This window comes from Ascaphus truei, chromosome 5, assembly GCF_040206685.1.
Source record: "Ascaphus truei isolate aAscTru1 chromosome 5, aAscTru1.hap1, whole genome shotgun sequence".
Taxonomy (NCBI): Eukaryota; Metazoa; Chordata; class Amphibia; order Anura; family Ascaphidae; genus Ascaphus; species Ascaphus truei.
This window is the reverse complement of record NC_134487.1, coordinates 241528681-241550917: the sequence shown is the minus strand read 5'-3', so window position 1 is coordinate 241550917 and position 22237 is coordinate 241528681. Positions and strand designations below refer to the sequence as shown.

General features: G+C 42.4%; 2 protein-coding genes and 1 long non-coding RNA gene across 3 annotated transcripts in view; 1 reads left to right on the top strand and 2 right to left on the bottom strand.

Moving 5' to 3' along the window:
- Positions 1-13031, bottom strand: part of STARD7 (StAR related lipid transfer domain containing 7) — an 18825-nt gene extending 5794 nt beyond the window's left edge. Inside the window, exons 1-5 of the mRNA XM_075601879.1 lie at positions 12685-13031; positions 9492-9667; positions 8928-8977; positions 8733-8843; positions 7876-7958 (exon numbers count right to left, since the gene is read on the bottom strand). Coding sequence (XP_075457994.1) covers positions 7876-7958; positions 8733-8843; positions 8928-8977; positions 9492-9667; positions 12685-12962 — 698 coding nt within the window. The 5' untranslated portion in view covers positions 12963-13031. The remainder of the gene's footprint in view (positions 1-7875; positions 7959-8732; positions 8844-8927; positions 8978-9491; positions 9668-12684) is intronic.
- LOC142495850 (uncharacterized) lies at positions 12644-18040 on the top strand. The gene is made up of 2 exons (XR_012801836.1): positions 12644-13245; positions 17187-18040. It is a non-coding gene; the product is annotated as an uncharacterized LOC142495850 (long non-coding RNA).
- On the bottom strand, positions 14722-22237 carry TMEM127 (transmembrane protein 127). The gene is made up of 4 exons (XM_075601881.1): positions 22086-22237; positions 20497-20765; positions 17197-17361; positions 14722-16912 (listed from the first exon to the last, which is right to left on the bottom strand). The coding sequence occupies exons 2-4, from the start codon at positions 20738-20740 to the stop codon at positions 16608-16610; spliced, it is 714 nt and encodes a 237-aa protein (XP_075457996.1). The 5' UTR covers positions 20741-20765; positions 22086-22237; the 3' UTR covers positions 14722-16607.

Below are 22237 nucleotides of genomic sequence, written 5' to 3'. Positions count from 1 at the left end.
AGCATGCGAAGTGTATTAACAAAAAAAAAAAAAGTCACACTGGGGGGTTGGGGTGGGGGCCTTGGAACCGAAAAAAGTACGGTTCAGCTCTAGAGGACCACCCCCCCCCCCCCAACTCAAAATAAATAACAAAAGGTGGATTGCTCCTTTGACTTCTGGTATTTTAAACAAAACACAGGTAATTTTTGTGCACTGCAAAACAGAAAGTGGTTTGTTTTCACGGCTCAACCCAGTTACATAGTAGATGAGGTTGAAAAAAGACTTGCATCCATCAAGTTCAACCTATGCTAAATTTAGACAACAGGTACTTTATCCTATATCCCTACTTACAGTATATTGATCCAGAGGAAGACGAACAAAAACCCCAGTGATATATCATCCAATGATATCTCATAAGGAGAAAAATACATTTCTCCCAGACTCCAAAAATTGGCAATCAGATGCCTCACTGGATCAACATCCTTCTCATGTTTACTAATTTGGTATATCCCTGTATACCTTTCCTTCCTAAAAAGTTGGCCAACTTTTTTTTAACAAATCGATTGTATCTGCCATCAGTGTCTCCATGGGTAATGAATTCCCAATTTTAACTGCCCTTACTGTAAAGAACCATTTCCTTTGTTGCTGGTGAAATCACCTTCCTCCAATCTTAAAGCTGCAGTTCAGTCTTTTTTTTTTTTTGTTTTATTTATTTTTTTACTTCAATAGTTTCATGTGGGCAATCTCTAATTACCTAAAGAACTGCATAGCTGCCGGTCAATTCGTTCTCAGTCTATTGATCGGCAAAGTTTGGCGACATCTTTAAATATGGGGAATGTAAAATCGGTGCTATAGGAACAAGCATGCTTGTTAAAATAGAATACAAGAAAATTTGTCTTTCAAAGTTGTTTTTTTTTTTAAACAGAAAATGCTAAAAGTATTTTTTCTTACTACAGAACTGATTTATTAAAAAAAAAACACACATGCAGGATATTGCCTGAACTGCAGCTTTAAGGGATGACCCAGTGTTGTTTGTACTGCCTTTGGGATGAATAGATCTTTTGAAAGCTCCTTGTGCTGTCCCCGAATATATTTGGATATAGTTATTATATCCCCTCATAGACGCCACTTTTCTAAAGTAAATAAATCTAATTTAGCTAGCTCTCCTCATAAATTAGAATGTCCATCCCCTTTATTAATTTGGTGGCTCTTCTCTGCACTCTCTCTAGTTCCATAATGTCTTTTCTAAGGAATGGTGTCCAAAATTGTACTCCATATTCAAGGTGTGCTCTTACTAATGCTTTGTAAAGGGGCATCATTATATCTACTTCCCTTCCATCCATTGTACATTTAATGCAAGATAAGATCTTGTTTGCCTTTGCAGTTCTGCATGACTTTGGGCACTATTGCCAAGCCTGCTGTCTACAAGCACTCCTAAATCCTTCTCCATCAAGGATTCCCCTAATTTATCCCCATTTAATTTGTAAGTCGCCTGTTTATTCTTGCTTCCCAAATGCATAACCTTACATTTATCTGTATTAAACCTCATATGCCATTTACCTGCCCAAGATTCCAGTCTATCCAAGTCCTTCTGGAGAGAAATGTACATCCTTCTCTGATTTCTACTACCTTACACAATTTAGTGTCATCAGCAAAGATGGAGACTTTGCTCTCGATGCCAACCTCAAGGTCATTAATAAACAAGTTATAAAGCAGGGGTCCCAGTACTGATCCCTGAGGTACTCGGCTCACAACTTTAGCCTAACCTGAAAAAGTTCCATTTATGACAACTCTCTGTTGTCTATCCATCAACCAGTTTTCAATCCAGGTGCATATATTTTTAATGAGTCCAATTTGCTTTATTTTGTGCACTAACCTCGTGTGGAACCGTATCAAAAGCCTTTGCAAAAACTAAGTAGACCACATCAACTGCATTACCCTTGTCTAAATTCCTACTTACCTCCTCAATTAAACAAATACGGTTAGTTTGGCATGATCTATCCTTCATAAAGCCATGCTGACTATTACCTACACAAATCACTTTTCTTTTGGATTGGATTCACTTTTTATTAACTCACAATTTCTTTTTATTCGATGGTGTTCACTACCTCCAAACACGTGGAACGGCCATGGGAACCAGCTTTGCCCGGTCCTATGCAAATGTATTCATGGGATGGTGGGAGGCGTTCCACGTGTTTGGAGCGGAAAATACATTTAGGGATCACATTATATTTTGCAAGCTTTTTATAGATACTTTATTATTTATTTGGGATGGGGATGTCACTTTAGTTATGGATTACATTGATATTCTTAAATCACAATGGTTATCATTTGAAATTCACTTATAGTTTTAACCAACACCATATCCAATTCTTAGATTATTATATGTAGACAGGTCATTACACATTTGAACTGATATATTTCGCAAAACTAATGCACGTAATTCTTTAAGAGCCAACAGTTGCCACCCCAAAAATGTAATTAAGAGTATACCGAAAGGTCAGTTTATCCGCCTTCAATGAAATTACTCAAAGGATGATGACTTCCATGGACAGTCCTTGGACTTAATGGCTAGGTTTCAAGCAAGAGGTTACAAAGAGACTGACCTCATTAAAACTTATTAAGAAGTTTCAGAATTGAACAGAGAAGATTTTTTCAATTTAAGACATACAGGCTCTTTCAAGTCTGACACCCCACTGTTTATTACACAGTACAGCTCTCAGGCTGATCAGATTAAATCCATTGTGAAGAAACATTTGGGTGTCTTGACCACGGACCCTTTATTGAGACCATATGAACAGGATGGACCTAAAATTATTTTTTAGAAAAGCTAAAACTTTAGCAGGCTCCCTGTCACCTACATTGTTTCAGACCATAGCCCCTCTACCTACACCATTACCTAAGGGGTCGCATAGATGAAATCACTGTCAAATCTGTGATAAAAAGCATCAGGGCGCTGTTTTCAAATCCCACGTTACTGGCAAAATCCAGTCTTTTATTAATTGCAAATCCCAATTTTTAATCTATTTGCTCCAATGTGGATGTGGACTACAGTACGTCGGAAGAACGATCAGACAATTGAAAATAAGGTTCATGGAGCATGTCAAATTAATTATCAAGTCTGACACTAATCATCCAGCATTCAAGCATTTTTCCATTTGCCCAAAAGGAAATATTACTTTCTGTTACTATTACTTTCTGTTTTCAAGGGATTGAATTTGTTTCATATCCCTTGAGAGGTGGTGACCGTCTCAGGACCCTGAATCAATCGCCTATTGAATATGCACACAATGCAAAGGTTCCAAATGGGCCTAAACGTTGACCGGGACCTCAGTCACTTGCTATGATTTTCCATATTGGGTCAGTTATACATAACTCGTTTGAGAACAGTCCTGATGATCTATCCTTTTAGAGATTCTAATAACTAATCTAATATTGATGATTATTTGAACTAATACAGGACTTTGTACTACCAAATCCCTATTTACCTTTTTGGGTTATGGTGTGTATATTTCTGCCAATATGGATTCTCATTCACTTTATGTAATTACTTACCCACAAATATACATACATCATACATACATACGAGAGAGATCTCTCGTTATGGTGGGTAAAGTGACAAAAACCCTCCCCAGTAAAGCATATAGCAAATGGAAAGATTACTGTATGCTCATTTGCATGTCTTAGACAGGTCTGCAACCCTGCCTTTCACCATTATCACCCAGCACACAATGCTTCCACTGCAGCAAGGGATTCTGGGAAATCACATGCAAATAAGCACAGTGCCACCTTTTGCTTCAAAACCATATAATATGGTCCCCTGTAAGCTTATGCTTGCTGCCTTTCACAGCTTTGAGCACAGCCTGGGTTAAGATGTATAGCCAGTAAACCCGCCCACAGACAGCCGTTTCGACCTTAATGGGTCTCAGTGTGGGGTTGGTTATACTGGCTTTGCAAAATGAAGCTTAGGATAGGTTTCACCACACTTGGTTAAGTTATGGTGGGTAAAAAAAAAGTGACAAAAACCCTCCACAGTAAAGCATATAGCAAATGGAAATATTACTGTATGCTCATTTGCATGTCTTAGACAGGTCTGCAACCCTGAAATAGAGCTTTAGAGAGAATATCTCTGGTGGCTGTTACTCATCTGCAGGGAATCCACACCAAGTATTCAGACCTCCAGATTGTAGAAAATGGAGCAGAGTCCTGAAAGTCCGCTGCAGCTCACAAACCAATGTTAGCCTCATCTACCATGTAGCAGTAAGAAGATAGCAGACTTGCAAAGTACAATGTGTTTCTGGTACACAGCGGATCTAGGCTCGTAGGCATTCACGAGCATGGTGACGTCAGTCTGTACCATCTGGGTCCTTACGCGTTTCGTCAACACGTGACTGTGTACATTGCAAGGCTGCCATCTTCTTACTCCTACATGGTAACTAAGTCTAACATTGGTTTGTGAGCTGCAGTTGACTTTCAAGACTCTGCTCCATTATCTACAATCTGGATGTCTGGATACTTGTGGATTCCCTGCAGATGAAGAACAAACACCAGAGATATTATCTCTAAATGCACATGTTCTAGCTCCGTTTGAAAGTGTTATCTCTTAACTTTTTATCCTAGACAATAAATATCTATACCAATTTACACTATTGGACACGTGCTTCTCTTTTTTTCTTTTCTAATAGATTCATGTGGATGCAGGTTATCCTTCAAGAAGCTGCAACCTTGCCCAAAGATTGATATATCCTTTTTTGGACTACTTATTTGTTGATTTATATGTATAGCTGCCTCATTTGTATTAATAAATACACTGTAATCACAACACTGCCATTTATAGCAAATTGCTCTTTACTTATTGTGCCTACCCATCATCTTTAAACAGACTATATCTCATTTTGGTATTGTACGTTTAGTTAGAGCAGGTGTGTGTGTGTGTGTGTGTGTGTGTGTGTGTGTGTGTGTGTGTGTGTGTGTGTGTGTGTGTGTGTGTGTGTGTGTGTGTGTGTGTGTGTGTGTATGTATATCTTTTATTAATTACAAACATGTATGTTTTATATATTATTTACGTACTAAATATATTTGACACGTAAAATACAAGAGGAAAAATTATATACTCTTTCCTTTTCATACATATTTGTCTAAAATACGTTTTTTTTATTTTTATGTTGCCGATTATTACTTTTCTCTTGTTTAAATGCCCTTTTTCTATGAAACTTAATATGATAGGTCAAATACAATATATGCCAGATTATAGGTCTAGTTAGAAATCACTTATCATATTCTTCAGGTTCTTTCAAAACTAAAGCCGTCTCACATTTTAACCTGGTCTGTAACTGCTACCTACGTCTATAATATATATTATCTCCAACTGTGCATGCTATGTCTTGTATATAATGTATTCCCTGTTCACTTATGTAACTATGTATTTGTAACCATGTATTATTTGTCATCATAACTCTATGCCCAGGACATACTTGAAAACGAGAGCTAACTCTCAATGTATTACTTCCTGGTAAAATATTTTATAAATAAAAAATATATGATTTAGGGTGAGAATATGATTTAGGGTGAGAATATGATTTAGGGTGAGAGTATGATTCCCCCCCCCCCCCCATGTTTTAACTGTTTACAAATTGATCCACTTATTAGGGATTTTATATATTTTGTGTTGTATGGTTCTTTAGTTTTTAACCCTAGGGATTAGTATATATTTGTCTTTCCATTATTTTTAATACAGGAGGGCCCCGGGCATGCAGCGGGTTCCATTCTAAGGGCCTGCTGCAAAGCAAAGATTGCCGGAAATCAGAACCGCCGATTTTCGGTGTGCGCACATGTGCAGACCGGCAATTCGCCCTTCTACGCATGCGCAACCTTGGAAAACCCCTCACTCTGCGCATGCGTGACCCCTCACTCTGCACATGCGTGACCTCGGACCGGTCCGTTCTGCGCATGCGTGATCTCGGACCGGCCGTTCTGCGCATACGCAACCTCGGACCGGCCGTTCTGCGCTTGCGCAACCTCGGACCGGCCGTTCTGCGCATGCGCAGACATGGCGGCCCCCTTCTCGGTACCGGCGGATCGCCGAAAAGCGGGGCGCCATGAAGAGGGGCCTTGCTGTATGCTTTCTTTGTTTGTAGCTAAAGCACTGAGTATGTCTTGATAATAATGTCTTATTCCGTTGACAATATATTGACATCTATGTATCATTTTTTGCTGAGTTAATTTAGCAATATCATAGTAACTGTTGCAGGAATGTTTGCGAGTTGTGGTTTATGTTATCGGCATTATGCGTGGTTGCCAGCAAGGGGAGTGTCGTGCACCCCTCCAATGGGAGGAGTTATGATCTGGTCAATGACATACTGGCGTTTCCTCTCACTGATGGACCAATCAACTGCCTGTTAGGAGCGCAGCCGATTCAGCGCTAGTATTTAAAGATTATACTTGTGTGCTGCTACATACACCTTGATAAAGAGCCGGGGAGCTCAAACATGGTGTTTTTTCGGTCTATGAGACTTTAATAAAATTACATTTTTTATGGGGCCACCGAGTGATTCCTGCCTGGATTAGTGCTCCGTTTTTTCGTTTCCTGGACTCTTCTCACGGACTGCACCCTGGGACTGGCTGGGATCACAAGAGGACGACAGGCACCCACCAAGGAGGTTTAGAAGTACTGGCATTTGGATCTACATATTCATTACACCAGTGGTGCGCAAATTGGGGGGGCGGGAGATTTTGCAGGGTGGCACGGGCGCTTACAGAGGCCCCGCGCTTTCCCCCACAGCATTTAAATGAAATGCCAGGGGAGGCGTGAGGCCTCTGTAACTCACGTACCTGCTGCTTGCCGGGTCTCCGGCGGCGCGTTGCCATGGCAACGTGGCGTCAAATGACGCCCCAGGGTCATGGTGTGACGTCACATGACCCCCGCACCCCAGAGAGAAAGGTTGGGGGGGGGGGGGGGGGAAGTAGGCAGGGGGGGGCACAGTGCAAATAGTTTGCACACCCCTGCATTACAGTCCTCCATATTTGCCTTAGAGAGTACCTATTTATAGTACATAGCCACATTTGTGAGTACTGATGCTTGTCTCACTAGGCTGATACAATACTACCATATTGAGTACTTCAGGTGCGTATTTAACCCCATTGTATGCCGTCCCAGTGGCAACTGCTCAATTATTATTGAGAAGGGTCTTACTTGCTGAGCACCATTCCCATTTTTCTGGACTTAACTTTGCTGACTATTACTAATATTTTTGTTTTCATTAGGTTTTCCTGTATTAGACCTTCATGTAGCTTCCCCACTATTGAAGTCAAGCTTACAGGTCTGCAATTCCCCATTTGTGATCTAGCTCCCTTTTTAAATATAAGCACCACGTCTGCTTTATGCCAATATGTGGTACTGAGCCTGTGGAAATTGAATCCTTGAATATTAAATGTAATGATTTGGCTATTACTGAGCTTAACTCCTTAAGAACTCTTGGATGTATGCCATCGGGGACAGGTGCCTTAATTTAATTTTATCAAGCTGTCTATGAACTTCTTCCTCAGTTAACCAATTGTTCGTTAATATAGAGGTTGTGGCTTACTCCTGCGGCACTACTATTGCAATTGTTTGTTCCCTGGTAAACACAGAGGCAAATAATTTAATACCTCTGCTTTTTCCTTATCTCCAATAATCTGCCTGAGCATCTCACACTGAAAGGGTCCTATATTTTTTTTCCAGATTTTTTGGTTATTAAAAAGGTACTTAAAGAACTTTTTGGGGTTGATATTACTTTCTGTTGCAATTCTGTTTTCATTATCCATTTTTGCTCATTTGATTGCCCTTTTGCAATTTTTGTTACATTCCTTATAATTGTGATATGCATGAATTATTAAATCTGACCACATGATAGTTACCGAGAAACCAAAACCATGAGGTTGTTCTCCTGATCGACGTGATATTTCCGGATGTAGACGTAATCCCGGGAATACATAGGGTACTGTGGGGGTGAAAGAGGCGGGTGTTACAGGCATGAAGTGACGACTGATACCGGAGCACCAAGTACTATAAACAGTACGCACACAAAGATAAGTGACAGGATGCAAGGGGGAGGAATAGGACAACACACAGATCTACTGTAGACATAAGCAAAATTAGCAACTACTTAAGATCCCAATGATCTTACGGAGTCCATATTAAAATTATACCATTACACAAACAGGAGAATTGACAGCAGGCAAGAACCACTTGTCCTATTCACTGTGAAACAGAACCCATTAGATCATTTCGTTTAATTCATATTTAGGGTACCTTGTGTCTGTCACAAGCAGTTCTGAACTCCCTTACTATATCAGCCTCCATCACCTCTGTTGATAAATCCTGCCTTCACCCCCTTTCCATGAAGAAGTACTTCCTCACATTTCCTGACACTCCCATTCTCCAGCTTCAGTGCATGTCCTCTTGTTCTAGTATTTCTCTCTCTCTCTCTCTCTTAACATGCAACTTGTGGGTATTTTGCCCACAATCCTGAAATCTCACTCGCAAGTGCCTTTGAGACAATTATGGGGAATAATGTGAAGGCTGTTACAGTGAGGCAGGAGGATAATCTAACCCCAACGCGTGGCAGGCCTCTCTGACAGCAAAGTGATTAACATCACTGCCTACTTTGTATACATTCAGTCTACGGGGGTTAGAGGAACTGATTGGCAATGATGGAAGGAAAATATACCCTGCATGCCCCAACTCCAAAAAAAAAAAAAAAAAAGAAGCTTACAGGGAAATGTGTGACCCAGTGAATGACCTCTGACCCAGGGACGCCATCTCTCTCGACCACTTCCAGTTTGATGACTAATGCGTCCCATTTCTTGCGGTACTCTGTGTCTAGCTGAGGGAGTGAGAGCGGTGATTTAGCATGGTAAAACTTCTCAAAATCAAGAGAACATAGTATGGCAACTGTGGGGTCTCCTACCTGAACGTTAAAGAACTGACGAGGAGTTACATCCATGTACGACCCAAATACTGCAGGGAGAGAGGAGGGAAGTCACTTACACAATGCCATGCCATATCACTTTCCTGCCAAAAGTGGTTTCATAAGGGTTTTTACAGATACTGGTCTTTAAAGTGGAAAGATCAGATTATAAAACCAATACAAAATGTCTTATAATATAATACATTTTTAAAAAGTGCAAGATACTATATGACCAGCATTCATATACATTAAATCCAAGCATTACTTCCTATGGAAAAATGTCAGCCATCTTTATCTCCAAAAATGTGTGCAAGCAGATTTATCTGGTGTGCTACAGTAAAGCGGCTGATAAAGAAAAGAGTTTCAGCTGAAATCATAACTTTTTATTGACAAGCATCATTTATATAAAATAAATTAGCAACAGAAATGGAACCTTCCAGGATCTGCATATCTTTGATTAGATTACAAGCTCTTTAGGATAAAGAGCCAAATTGGAGAGACATAATGAATGCTTCACACAAGCTGTTAGGGGTAGGAATTCACTGAGTCCTAACAGTCACTTACCCCTGTACTGGTACAGATGGGTCCCCTCTATGGGACGTTTCCAGAGTTTGAAGTCCTTTTTGTCAATCACTAGCTCCCAGCTCTGCTCCCCGTCAGACACTGGGATCTGCACGGGGCTGTCAAGTCCCTGAAATGTATGGGCTACAACCTCCATGTGTTGCATGTCCTCTGCTGACCTGCAGGAGGAGAGGATATCAAAATCTGTAGAGACGCTGAGTAGGCCTGTGAAATCTCATCCATACAAACATTGTGTTCTGCCCCATAGTCTGCAATGGAGTACCATTCACTCAGCAGAATCATTGTATTAAAGTAGCAAGCCTCAAGACTTACTTAACAGTTAGTTGCCAGTGTTTTAATCCCCTTTAGGGGGAACAAGATGGTTGCAATGTGTACGTATGCATGTACGTGTATATGCATGTATGTGTGTATGTTTACACCACATGCTCAATATCCCAATAACCTGGGTGTAAATCATTGCCGGCTAAGTGAGGGATGAGGAGAGAAAGATATATATAGATATTTAGATATGGATATATAGATATATACACACACATACAGAATTATTATAATTCTGGTTATTGTCCATCTTTTTTAATGTTATCATCATTTTTAAATGTATTATAATGTAGCAAGCCTTTTTTGTTTCTATAGCAACCATTTACAAAGTCACCCTGACTGCAGAATATTCTTCTGCAGTAATTTAGTGAACCCCCGAGCCGAATCTTCGCCGATCGATCAAAGGAAAATGGGCCGGTCAGCAACATAGCTAATTACTTATTGTGTAGATTGTATTGATGCCCATATTACAAGGGGGGGGGGGGGGTTAAAGAGAAACCAGCAGCTTGGACTGCCGATTTAACAATCTATTTTTTATTTTCAGATGCAGCGACAGTGAAAATGGGCACAACATTTGGGGGTATGACCCTCTATCAGGTACAACCAGTGGAATGCTAAGAATACCTCAGTTAGAGCAATTTCTATATAGAGTGTGGCAGAGGAACAATAACATTTATCCTGTGGCTGCTTTGAGATTCCCTACTCTCCTGCTGGAATCTGCAAGGATCATAGAAATCTGCTACCACTCTCTGGAACAGTCTGCCTCGTACAGTTCGAGAGGCCCCCTCTCTGGAAATCTATAAAAACAGGCTCAAGAACTACCTGTGTACGCAGGCATTTCATTAACTGACCACAACCTGTCCGCCATTTCATAGCTACAGTACCGTCCCATCCTGTTTTGTATCTTTCCTTGTATTTGGCCTCCTTGATAACTTTAAATGGTTTTTCTTTTTTTTTCTTTTTTGTAACTGAAGTGCTGATTCCGATTGGGAGAAAAGCTCTATATAAATAACATTTATTATTATTAAGACGATATCAAAGCTACAAGAAAGTAGTCACATATCTCAAGAGCAAAGATCTCAAACAAGCACCGCAAAAAATAACCATTTTTTTATAAATACATATTAAAAAAGAGACAGCTTCAGCTTTCTGTTCCCATATGTATTTTAATGATGGTTAGGTATACCAGAGTACTTGTACAGGGATTTTTTTTTTTACCCAATAGCACCACCATTGGTGACATTACTAGTTTATTGGTAGAGGCAACTGCTTTTTTTTGAAGACTATATAACGGAAATAGCCGTGTTAATCCAGTTGCGATAGTGCAGAATAAATGAGGACTTCAGGATTAGGTGATACCTTTTTTTATTTGGACTAACAATTTATGTCATAGGACAAGCTTTTAAGAGTTCTCTCTTCCTCAGGTCACAATACTGATTAACATATATATGATATATATCTATATATAGCCAATAAAGAATATCACTTGTGAGCACATTTACATGTCCTAGACGGGTCTGAAAACCTGCCTTTCAACCATTATCACCTAGCATACAGTGCTCCCACTGCAGCAAGGGACTCTGGGAAATGACATGCAAATGAGCACACAATGTCACCTTTTGCCTGAAGAGCCATTTACATGGAGCCCATATAAGCAAATGCAATGCTGTTCACACAGCTTTTAAGCACAGCATGGGACTAGCAAAGCCAATAGAACCACTCACAGACATGTTTCAACCTTGATGGGTATCATCAGTGTAAGTGGTTTTATTGGCTTTGCATATCCCATGCTGTGCTTAAAAGCTGTGTGAACAGCATTGCATTTGCTTATATGGGCTCCATGTAAATGGCTCTTCAGGCAAAAGGTGACACGTGTGCTCATTTGCATGTCATTTCCCAGAATCCCTTGCTGCAGTGGGAGCACTGTATGCTAGGTGATAATGGTTGAAAGACATGGTTGCAGACCTAAGACATGTGAATGTGCTCACAAGTGATATTCTTTATTGGCTATATGCCAACGGTGGAGGTTTTTTGTCACTTTTTTCACCCACCATAACTAAAATGTGTAAAAAAACACACAGCAAATAAAAAGATCACTTGTGAGCACATTCACGTCTTAGGCCTCGTCCAGGGTGGCACTTGAGCGGGCGCGCTCACGCTGGACACTTTGCGACAATGCACGTGGCCTGCGTGAGCAGGCAGGCACGATTGCTTGGCGCTCAGCTGCTTGACGAGCAAGCAAAATTGATTTTGCTGCTCGCAAGCGCTTCATGAGCGGTTCGCCCAATGAGGGCGAACCAACTCTGTGACGTCGGGGCTGCGCCCCAGACGCGCACACACAGCCAGCCAGGAAAAGCACAGCCGAGCATGGCGCAGCGCCAGCACGCCCGTTCCCTACCTGGACGAGGCCTTAGGCAGGTCTGCAACCCTGCCTTTCACCATTATCCCCAGCATACAGTGCTTCCAATGCACAGCAAGGGATTCTGGGAAATGACATGCAAATGAGCACACAATATGTCACCTTTTGTCTGAAAAACCATTGTTACATGGAGCCCATATAAGTTAATGCTTGCTTGTATACACACTTCAGCCTAGAGGTGGTATAGAGGGCTTCATAGTAAACCTGGATGTCAAAAAATAATACCTGTATAGTACAGTACTAATAGTTCCAGAATAACATGCACTGCCTAATGCTTTTTCAAGATGTAATGTAGTCCAAATAAACGTTTCGGACTAGCCTCGTTGATTAGACTACATAAAGCATTAGTGAAAATACTAATTTTGGACAATTAGTGTGCATAGATCTATATCGCCTCTCCTCCTGCAGGATAGGTGGGCACTTGTGTGTATATCTCACCTGCGGATCTCCTCCTCCCGGACCCGCTCTTCCTCCCAGAGGAATGCCCCTGTGAGTGCAGCCAGCAGCCTCCCTGTCCTTCCTGGCCTGGCCCGGCCCCGCAGTCCCCGGATTAAGGCCCGTGCGCTGCGCTCGGTGTACAGCTGCTGAGCGCGGCGCAGTCTGAAGCCGCTCACATACCGGCACTGCGCGGCCAGCAGCGGGACGAGGCACGGGGGCAGGCGGGAGCTAAGCCAGCCCACCAACCCCGCCGGAGCGCCGCGCAGCGCCTGCCACATCCCGGCTCTTGAGCTTGCCTTCCCTGGCCTAAACCGCACTCAACACTGGAGGCCTCTGGACACGCCCACCCCTGCGACTATTCGACATTCCCCCTCCCAGCTGTGCACTGATTGGAGGGAAAAACCGTCAGTGATTGACAGTGAGCCTCCAACATGTTAAATTGCGCCACCACTGACCGCCTCTCAAGGGCATTTGAGATGCTACGAATAATGTGACCAGACACGTGACGGCGCCATGTTACTGGGGGCAGACGGCGCACATTGGCGTGATAGCTCTATAAACGTAATTATCCGCTATTTTACCGGCAACTGACATGATTTATCAGTCACATATCTTACTGGGGGCTATTAGTCTCATAATGTTAATTGGTAGGGATTAAAACTCTAGCAGTTAATGTACTCATTAGACGGCAATGTCACACATTGGAAGGTCCGATTTAGTAAAGGGTACTACTAAGCTTTAGCATAATTTATGTCCCATTCACTTGAATGGGAATTAGGACGTACTACATTTTTCTGGGCCTCAGAAGACCGTGTCACTCAGGATGTAGTGTCACACATTCAAGGGCAGTGTCACTCATCAATGACTAAAGGGGCAGTCCAATTTAGGACAAAAAAGTGAACGAGGAACAGTTAGTTGCTAGTTAAATAGGTAAAATGTTGCTCAAAACCCAACGAGTATAAGTATTTAAAAAATGTTTTTAAACTTTTAACATTTCCATAGTAAACAAATAGCTTTACGATGTTTCGCAATTGCTCTTCACACTAAAAAGCATTATATAGTCATTAACAATGTTAGCTTAGCTTTGCTCTTTTATTCACAAAATAATTATGGTGCCATCATTAGTCAACGGGTTGACATAAGCAGCTAAAAAATTTGATTACAATGTTCCCGACAAAATGCAGATTCATACTCATTTTTCACAAGATAGAAATAAGACAATTACTTTAAATATGGTTTGTATCGTTTTAAGAAAGCTAATTACCCTAAGTTGTTAAAAAAATAATAATAAAAATTGAGACGCTACGTTGAACTGCCCCTTTACCCTTTGAGTGCTGAAGGGTTCCATGGCTCCTTCGGCACATCGCAATCACGTGACCGAGGGATCTCGTGACAGCGGCGTCAGCAGTTATGGAAGCAGAAGAGTGGTCCTCTTCCGTATCCCTGTGTGCAAGATCGCAAGAACGCGATCTCCCCTACAAAAAAAAGTTAAACAAAAAAAGGGGGCCCTGGAGTGCCAGACCCCATCACGTTGTGGCTACGTCATGGGCACTGAAAGAGTTAATACCTGAGACTTGACAGGCCAGGCAAGAATGCTGGTTTAGATATATCCGACATGTTACTTGTCATGAAGTCATGTATACATAGTATTGTAAAGCACATTAACCCATCAGAACAGTAAACCACTGCAACATCCTTAGACATGCCACCATCTTACAGGCAGGTGTTATAAAGAGCTCACTAATGTGTCTTGCCCAGTGTTTCGCAACGGGTTCCCCTGGCCTCCCTGCAATTTTCTGGTCAATTGATACTTGTACGAAATACAGAAGAATTTACATTGCATCTGTTCTCAGACACACTATTAGAGAGGGCTGGGGTTCCACAGAATTTCACATAATTATAGGGTCCCTTAACCAAAAAAAAAGTTAAAAAACAACTGGTCTAGGCTTTAGAAGACAGAGCATTGAGACGTGAGAAAATCGCTTCCCAAAAAGAAAATAAACTTTATAACCATTAATTATATTAAGACATTTCAAGCGATATTGACAAAAGTATTTAATTTAGAGAGAAAACAATTTCCTCTGGACTCATTAAATAAATGGGGGAAAAAACTCCTTAAAGAATTTTTTTTTTTAATTCCTAAAAAATAAAAAAAGCAAAGCAGACTGATTTGATCGCTGTGAATTGACAAGATAAATCAGTAAGGCTTGTGACAGAACATAAGGAATTGCCCTCAGCCCAAAAGGGATGCGAAAAAGGACATGGGCCCTAATCCACAAAACGGTGGCAAACTTTAGCACGCCTTTACTTCCATTCAGATTCACAAAAGGGTGTCTAGCACCATTTTGTAAATCGGAGGGTGTGTACCAAGAGTAACGGAGTTAACGGGAAATGACAGAGAAGAACTGGTATGTTTCCGCTCTGTAGTCTTTCATGCAAAATCATCAAATATAAAGCTTTAAGAACAGTTGCTTTATAAATAATTCTCTTTATTGCGGAGCAATGCGCTGCTGGCACCCTAGCAAGGCAAGGGTTAAAGTTTTTCGGTTATTTTATAAATAATCCAGTTGTGGGAAGTGGTCGGGTTTCGTTGATTCGAATGGGACACAGTTAAATATCTACTGGATTTTGGAACAAATTTAGTCAGCAAAAGGACAATAATATGATTGAATCTCCTGCATAGTATCTTTTAAAATCGGACTGTGTTTTATGGGTTAGAGGGGGGAAAAAAAAAAACCTTTCTATACTTATAGGTCAGTTTATATACGTGTGATAGATATGTATATATCTATATATATATATAGATATATACATATCTATATACACACACAATGTATATCCACATCTAGACCAATATACCTCCTGGTGAGTGAAACTTTTAAAACAAAAACTCTCTCATAATTGTTAATGGAGCTTTTCACCGATTCCCAAACCTATAATGAAGTTACACGGCTGAAACATACTCCCCTACCCTCAGTCATCCTAATCAAACATGCTACCAATCCACATGTATTATATAAATATATATTATATATTGTATTTGAAGCTGGCTCATGGAATGGAAACAGTGCTGTAACCGCAAAGATCTTCTCTTCTATTTCCTACTAAACACTCAGTCTGTGTTGGAGTCTGTAATGCTTTTTGCCTTCAACTCCCAAGAGTTATGAGAGATGGGACACACTTCTCACGCCACTGTTGCCCGAGTCTCTTGAAGCAATGTGAATAGTAACCATATATATCACAGGTATATAAATAAGCACCCCATGAAATAACGGAGGGTGCAATCAGGTGTCAGATAACCATGATTCACACAGACACAATGCTGAAATGTCTGTTAAGAGTCACAACAGAATACTACAGGAAAAATAAATAAATAGTTGTCTATATATTTACTGCATCATGACAATGTTTTGACCGAATGACCTTCCTCAGGACAAAATATACAGACTGCTTTTGTTCTATGATATTCTGGCGTGTCTTGGCAATTTTACTGAGATTCCTCAAAGACAGGACAAGACTCCATACAGATTTGAGTCAAAATACAATACCTACGTCGTTATGCACAAGCAACAGAGTAACCTTTTCTCTGCCACAAGCAGGCCATCCCAAGGTGCCTTCTTAATTGGATTTGAAAAAGCATGTACTGGAATGGGGCGGAGGGATATTAGCCGAGACCCAGACCCCAGCCAGCGCATCGTGAACATTTACAAAATAAAAACATAGAAATCTAACAAAGAAAGCGAAACGTGGTCCACCATAAGATCCCCCAAGATATACCCAGCTCCCTCCGTCTGCCCCTTTGCTTTCCTTATTCGCGGCATTTGGCATAGAACGTCCTCCCCTGGTCACAAGACCAGGTGCTCTCTCTGGGGTAAGGAAATAGTCTTGTGGGTGATGCCAGCTTTCTCTCCCCAAAGTTCCTCTTATGGAGTGTAAGCAGGAGGAGGCTGGAACGGGTTCATCACATCGTACTCTGCTGGGTAGGAGTCTGCCTCCATCTCGGACAGCAGCTCCAAGGCCTGCTCCTCCTCCTCCGTGGGGTAGTGGCGAAGGAGGTTGGCCGCCGTGGCCAGGATGGATGCTCCACCAGCCCCAGCCACAAGGTAGAAGCTGACGGCGAAGGTGACGTAGACTTGGGATCCGTGGTACTTCTTGTGCTGCTGCTGCAGTGCGAGGATCAGCTCCGAGGCCCAGTAGCAGAATCCGATCACGGTGGCACATTGCAGCACTGAAGAAGTGGGAGGCGAGAGAGAAACAAACAGCGTGACTGACGTGAAAGTTGCTGGCACATACAAAACATTTAGCCACCATCTAATCTGCCTCTTTCCTCCACCCTCATGATAGGATTTTACCCCTTTCCAGACAGAGGAACCTGTAATGCACTGAAGTCCCACTCAGTTGACAAAATAAATATATCTCATGGGACATAAGATCTAATTGTTCTCTCGTCTGCTAAGTGGGACAGTCCTTTTAACACCCTGCATTGTTCTTGCTACCCCCAGCCCCTGGTACCTGTGAGGATGTGAGCGAAGGCGTATCGCCGTGTGATTTTCAGTGCCGGGTGCTTGGGTCCAAAGACGTCCAGCAGGAAGGCTGACATGCTGCACGCGATGCCCAGGAAGCAGAACGCGGCAATGACGCGGAGGAGAAGTATAGTCTGCCGGTTCATGCAGAAATCTGCAGGGAGACAAAGCGCGGGTCACAGGCAATAAATACATTCTGCACATACATACATGTATTCAGGAGTGGTGGGGGCAAAGACATACAGACTACTCTTGCAGTGTAAAGTATGGTGCGGTGTCGAAATTGGGGGTTGAGGGGTATAGAATGGTTGGGGTTTATTGATCCTTCCTGATCTGCACATGTCACTGCCATTAGTAAACTTTGGTCCTAGGAGGGACTGCCCCTTTAAAGTTTTTTACTGTTAGTAATATCTCTTCTGGGAGCAGAGTCCTAAATTGGCCTTTTGACAGTGTCACTCACTGTATTAACAATACAAGTGTTAAGGTCTTCAAAGAACCACATTTACTAAACAGTGCTATTTCATAAGACACCTTAAGTGAATTCCAGCACCGGAAGGTCTCTGATGTAAGAGCACTGGATAGTAAACATGGCCTCTAATGTGTCACAACTGAGCCAATTAAAGTTTCCTATTTCTAAAAGTCCGGTTTGTGAGACAGATGTATATTCTATTCAACATTTTATTTTTGCCTGTCATGTTTAGCAGTGGATCCCTTGACACTGTATTTCCTGGTCACATGACGAGTTGTACATGGAGTAGGCAGAAGCTCTAAGGAAACATCCATGATTAAAGCTGTAATCCATCACCATAATAAAATAAATATCCCCTTTCCTATTACTGTTGCAAAGTCCCTTTTGCTGCTGTTTTTTTTGGGGGGGGGGGGGGAGGGTTGAGCAGTCCCATCATTTTTTAATTCTGTAGTCGTATTCTTGAAATATGAGTTGTTGAAGATTTGCGTCCTGCCGTTCACACTCATTAAGACAACAGATGTTGCCGAGGTAACAGATAATGCAGTGAAATAATAAGCAGGTGAAATATCAACAAAAATATAGATTTTGGAAAAAATGAATGAAACATCAACACGACAAGAAATATCAGGTTATGTTACAAGCTCATTTTTGTTTCATTTGGGATGAGCTGCTTAAAATGGAAAGGAAGCTAAAAGTGATATGCAAAGTGTAACCATTGCATGTCACCATCACGAATCCTTCTCTGCAGTTGAACCACTGTGCTACATGTGACAATGGGGTTGGTTTGGGGGTCTGTTGAAGACATGCACACTCTTGGTAGAATGGATTTTACATGGATTTTTAAGGAAAAGGTGGAATCCATACGTCAGAACATCCCCTGTTTCTTCCTTCCATCCTACACCTCTTCCTAACTCTCCTCCTGTCTTCCTTGACTCTTTTTCCACTGTCTCAGAGGAGGATGTGTCACTTTTGATTGCCTCTTCTCCCTCTACCACTTGCTCTCTTTACCCCATTCCCTCCCATCTCCTAAAACCTCTTGCTCCTACTATAATCCCTACACTCGCACACATTTTTAACTCCTCCCTCTGCTCTGGAACCTTTCCATCCTCCTTCAAACATACAACAGTTATACCATTACTCAAAAACAGCAAGCTTGACCCTACCTGTCTTTCTAACTATCGACCTGTCTCCCTCCTGCCTTTTGCCTCTAAACTCCTTGAACGTCTTGTATTCTCTCGCTTGCTCCATTTTCTCAACACCTATTCTCTCCTAGACCCTCTACAATCTGGCTTCCGCACTGCTCACTTCACGGAAACAGCTCTCACTAAAATAACCGACGACCTCCATGCTGCCAAAGACAGAGGTCATTACACTCTGCTCATATTACTCGACCTCTCTGCAGAATTTGACACAGTGGACCACCCTCTTCTCCTCCACATTCTCCATCCTCTTGGTATTCGGAACAAAGCTCTATCCTGGACCTCATCCTACCTCTCCCATCGTACTTTCAGTGTCTCTTCTGCCAACACCTCCTCGTCCTCTATTGATCTGTCTGTGGGGGTACCCCAGGGCTCTGTCCTGAGACCTCTTCTCTTTTCTCTGTACACACTCTCTCTAGGTGACCTAATAACATCTTTTGGGTTTAAATATCACCTCTATGCTGACGACACACAAATGTACTTTTCAACACCTGACCTTACACCTGCTGTACAAACCAAAGTTTCTGAATGTCTCTCTGCTATATCATCCTGGATGGCCCTCCGCCGCCTTAAACTCAACATGGCTAAAACAGAGCTCCTCATACTTCCTCCCAAACCTGGCCCTACTACCTCCTTCCATATTACTGTTGGAACTACGATCATTTACCCAGTAGCCCAAGCACGCTGCCTAGGGGTCACACTCAACTCCTCTCTCACATTCTCCCCTCACATTCAAAACATATCTAAAACCTGTCGCTTTTTCCTCCGCAATATAACAAAGATACGCCCTTTCCTCTGTTGCTCGACTGCTAAAACTCTGACTCAGGCCCTCATTCTCTCCCGTCTTGATTACTGTAACCTGCTGTCCGGCCTTCCTGCCTCCCCTACAATTTATCCTAAACGCTGCTGCCAGAATCACTCTACCCTTTCCTAGATCTGTCTCAGCATCTCCCCTCATGAAATCTCTCCTGGCTTCCGATCAAATCCCGCATCTCACACTCCATTCTTCTCCTCAGTTTTAAAGCTTTTCACTCTTCTGCCCCTCCTTACATCTCAGCCCTAATTACTCGTTATGCACCATCCAGACTCTTGCGTTCTTCTCAAGGATGTCTTCTTTCTACCCCCTTTGTATCTAAAGCCCTCTCCCGCCTTAAACCTTTTTCACTGACTGCCCCACACCTCTGGAATGCCCTTCCCCTCAGTAGCCGACTAGCACCCTCTCTAACCACCTTTAAGACCCAACTTAAGACACACTTGCTTAAAGATGCATATGAATAGCACTGTGGATATTCTGAACACGATACATAAAGCTTGGCCCCCTGCAGACGCACTTACCAGAACTCCCTCCTACTGTCTCTGTACGTTCTCCCTACCTACCAATTAGACTGTAAGCTCCTCGGGGCAGGGACTCCTCTTCCTTAATGTTACTTTTATGTCTGAAGCACTTATTCCCATGATCTGTTATTTATATTATCTGTTATTTATTTGATTAGCACATGTATTACTACTGTGAAGCGCTATGTACATTAATGGCGCTATATAAATAAAGACATACAATACAATGGCTGAGTGCTCCGACAATCTGCTTTATATGATGCCCTCTGCGGAGCCCAAAACCCACCTCTCAGCAACTCGGGGTCCTCATTCCCCAACACATCTGCCACCCCCAGCTCCTGGCGCGTGCAGGTGCCCCCGTGGATATGGAGCCAGGCAGGTTCTGCCAGGGCAGTGCACAGGGCGGTAATGGACAGGGCACCGGGAAGAGCAGACGCCAGGCTTCTTTCCGGCTGCTTGGGAAGGGTGTGGGCCCCGGCACCCCGTCTCCTCGGCATAGAGGAACTGCTGGACCCGCCAGGAGCGAACATTTTGGGTGCTGGGGGAGTTGACACTCTGGGGGGCGCGGGGAGAAAAAAAATACAAGTTATAGGAAGGACAGTAGAAGGTGTGCATGGGGGGGGAGGGAGGAAGAGACAGTGAGAGAGGTGACACTATGGAGGAGGAGAGAGGTGACACAGGGGCCCTAAGCGAGAGGGGACACTTGTGGGGGAAGGGGTGATGACACTCAATGGGAGATCCACGTGGGTGGAGGGTGAGGATAGCCAACGTGCGTGTGGGGGGTGGAGGTGACACGCCGCTTGAGGGGGAGAGCAATATGCACTACAAAGAACAGATTATCAGACCGAGAAAGCACAGTATAGGACGGGCCTGATGTCAATACAAACAATAACAGAGATTAATCATACAGGGAAGTGTCTGGTGTAAATATCACTAAGGAGGAGGAGTCGGGTGAACAATAACAAGCAAGGACAATGATAATGATGAATAATAACAAAGGGGAGGAGTCCGATTTGATATAAGTGACGAGTCAGTAGTGAATAAGAGGGAAGAGTAACATGTTATATAAAAGGAAGTATCTATTTTCCTGGCAACCTGCTCTATAACCTTATCCCTATCCCTATCCCTTATTTAGCCGCCAATGATATTCTCCCAGATTATTAGGATTTCATTAGTGTTGGTTATTATAGCATATTAGGCATTTTAGGGTAAGGGTTAGGCTGGTATATTAGAATTAGGGTGATATGTTAGGTTTAGGGTAAGTGCTATGCTGGTATAGTAGAATTAGACTGACATATTAGGGTAAGGGTTAGGCTGGCATAGACAGGTAAGGTTAGGCTGGCATAGAAGGGTAAGGGTTAGACTGGTATATGACGGGTTAGGGTAAAACTGAACAAGTCTATTATTTAATCTGCTGCTGGTTAAATAAGGCTGATAAGGTCCCTTATTTACCCTCTCCGGTGTCTAAAATGCCTCTACCTAAATAATAAAGAGGAGTTAGATAATAATACGGAGAGTCCGAGGTAAATAATCAGAGGTCTCAGTTGAAATAATACAAGGAAGAAGGGGTGGTAAGACGTGCATAATATAAATATTAGGGGTGAGGGGAGTCAAAGAAAAATAATAACAATAATGATGATATATTACAGAGAGAGGTTATCCAATAAAGAAGGGATGAGAGTGGACTAATAACAATGGTCGGGGGTCAGAGGAGAATAGTTATGATGCCGGGTGTCAGAGTTTATATAATAATAACAATCATTACAGAAAGAGTGAGACAGATCTGACCAACAAGGATCATTAAAAAAAAAAAGGATCAGAGTGGACAAATAATGAGGGAGGTCAGAGATGAATAATTCTGATGTTCATAATTACAGTGGGATATATGTCAGCTCACTCTCTCCCCCCCGGGCCGCCGGTCCCGGCTCCGCTTCCCCCCGGTTTTTTTCTTTCCGTCTCTCAGACCTGAGCACAGCTGACTTCCGCCTCCTACAAAGCGTTTCGCCATCGGACGCCGTGCGTCACCC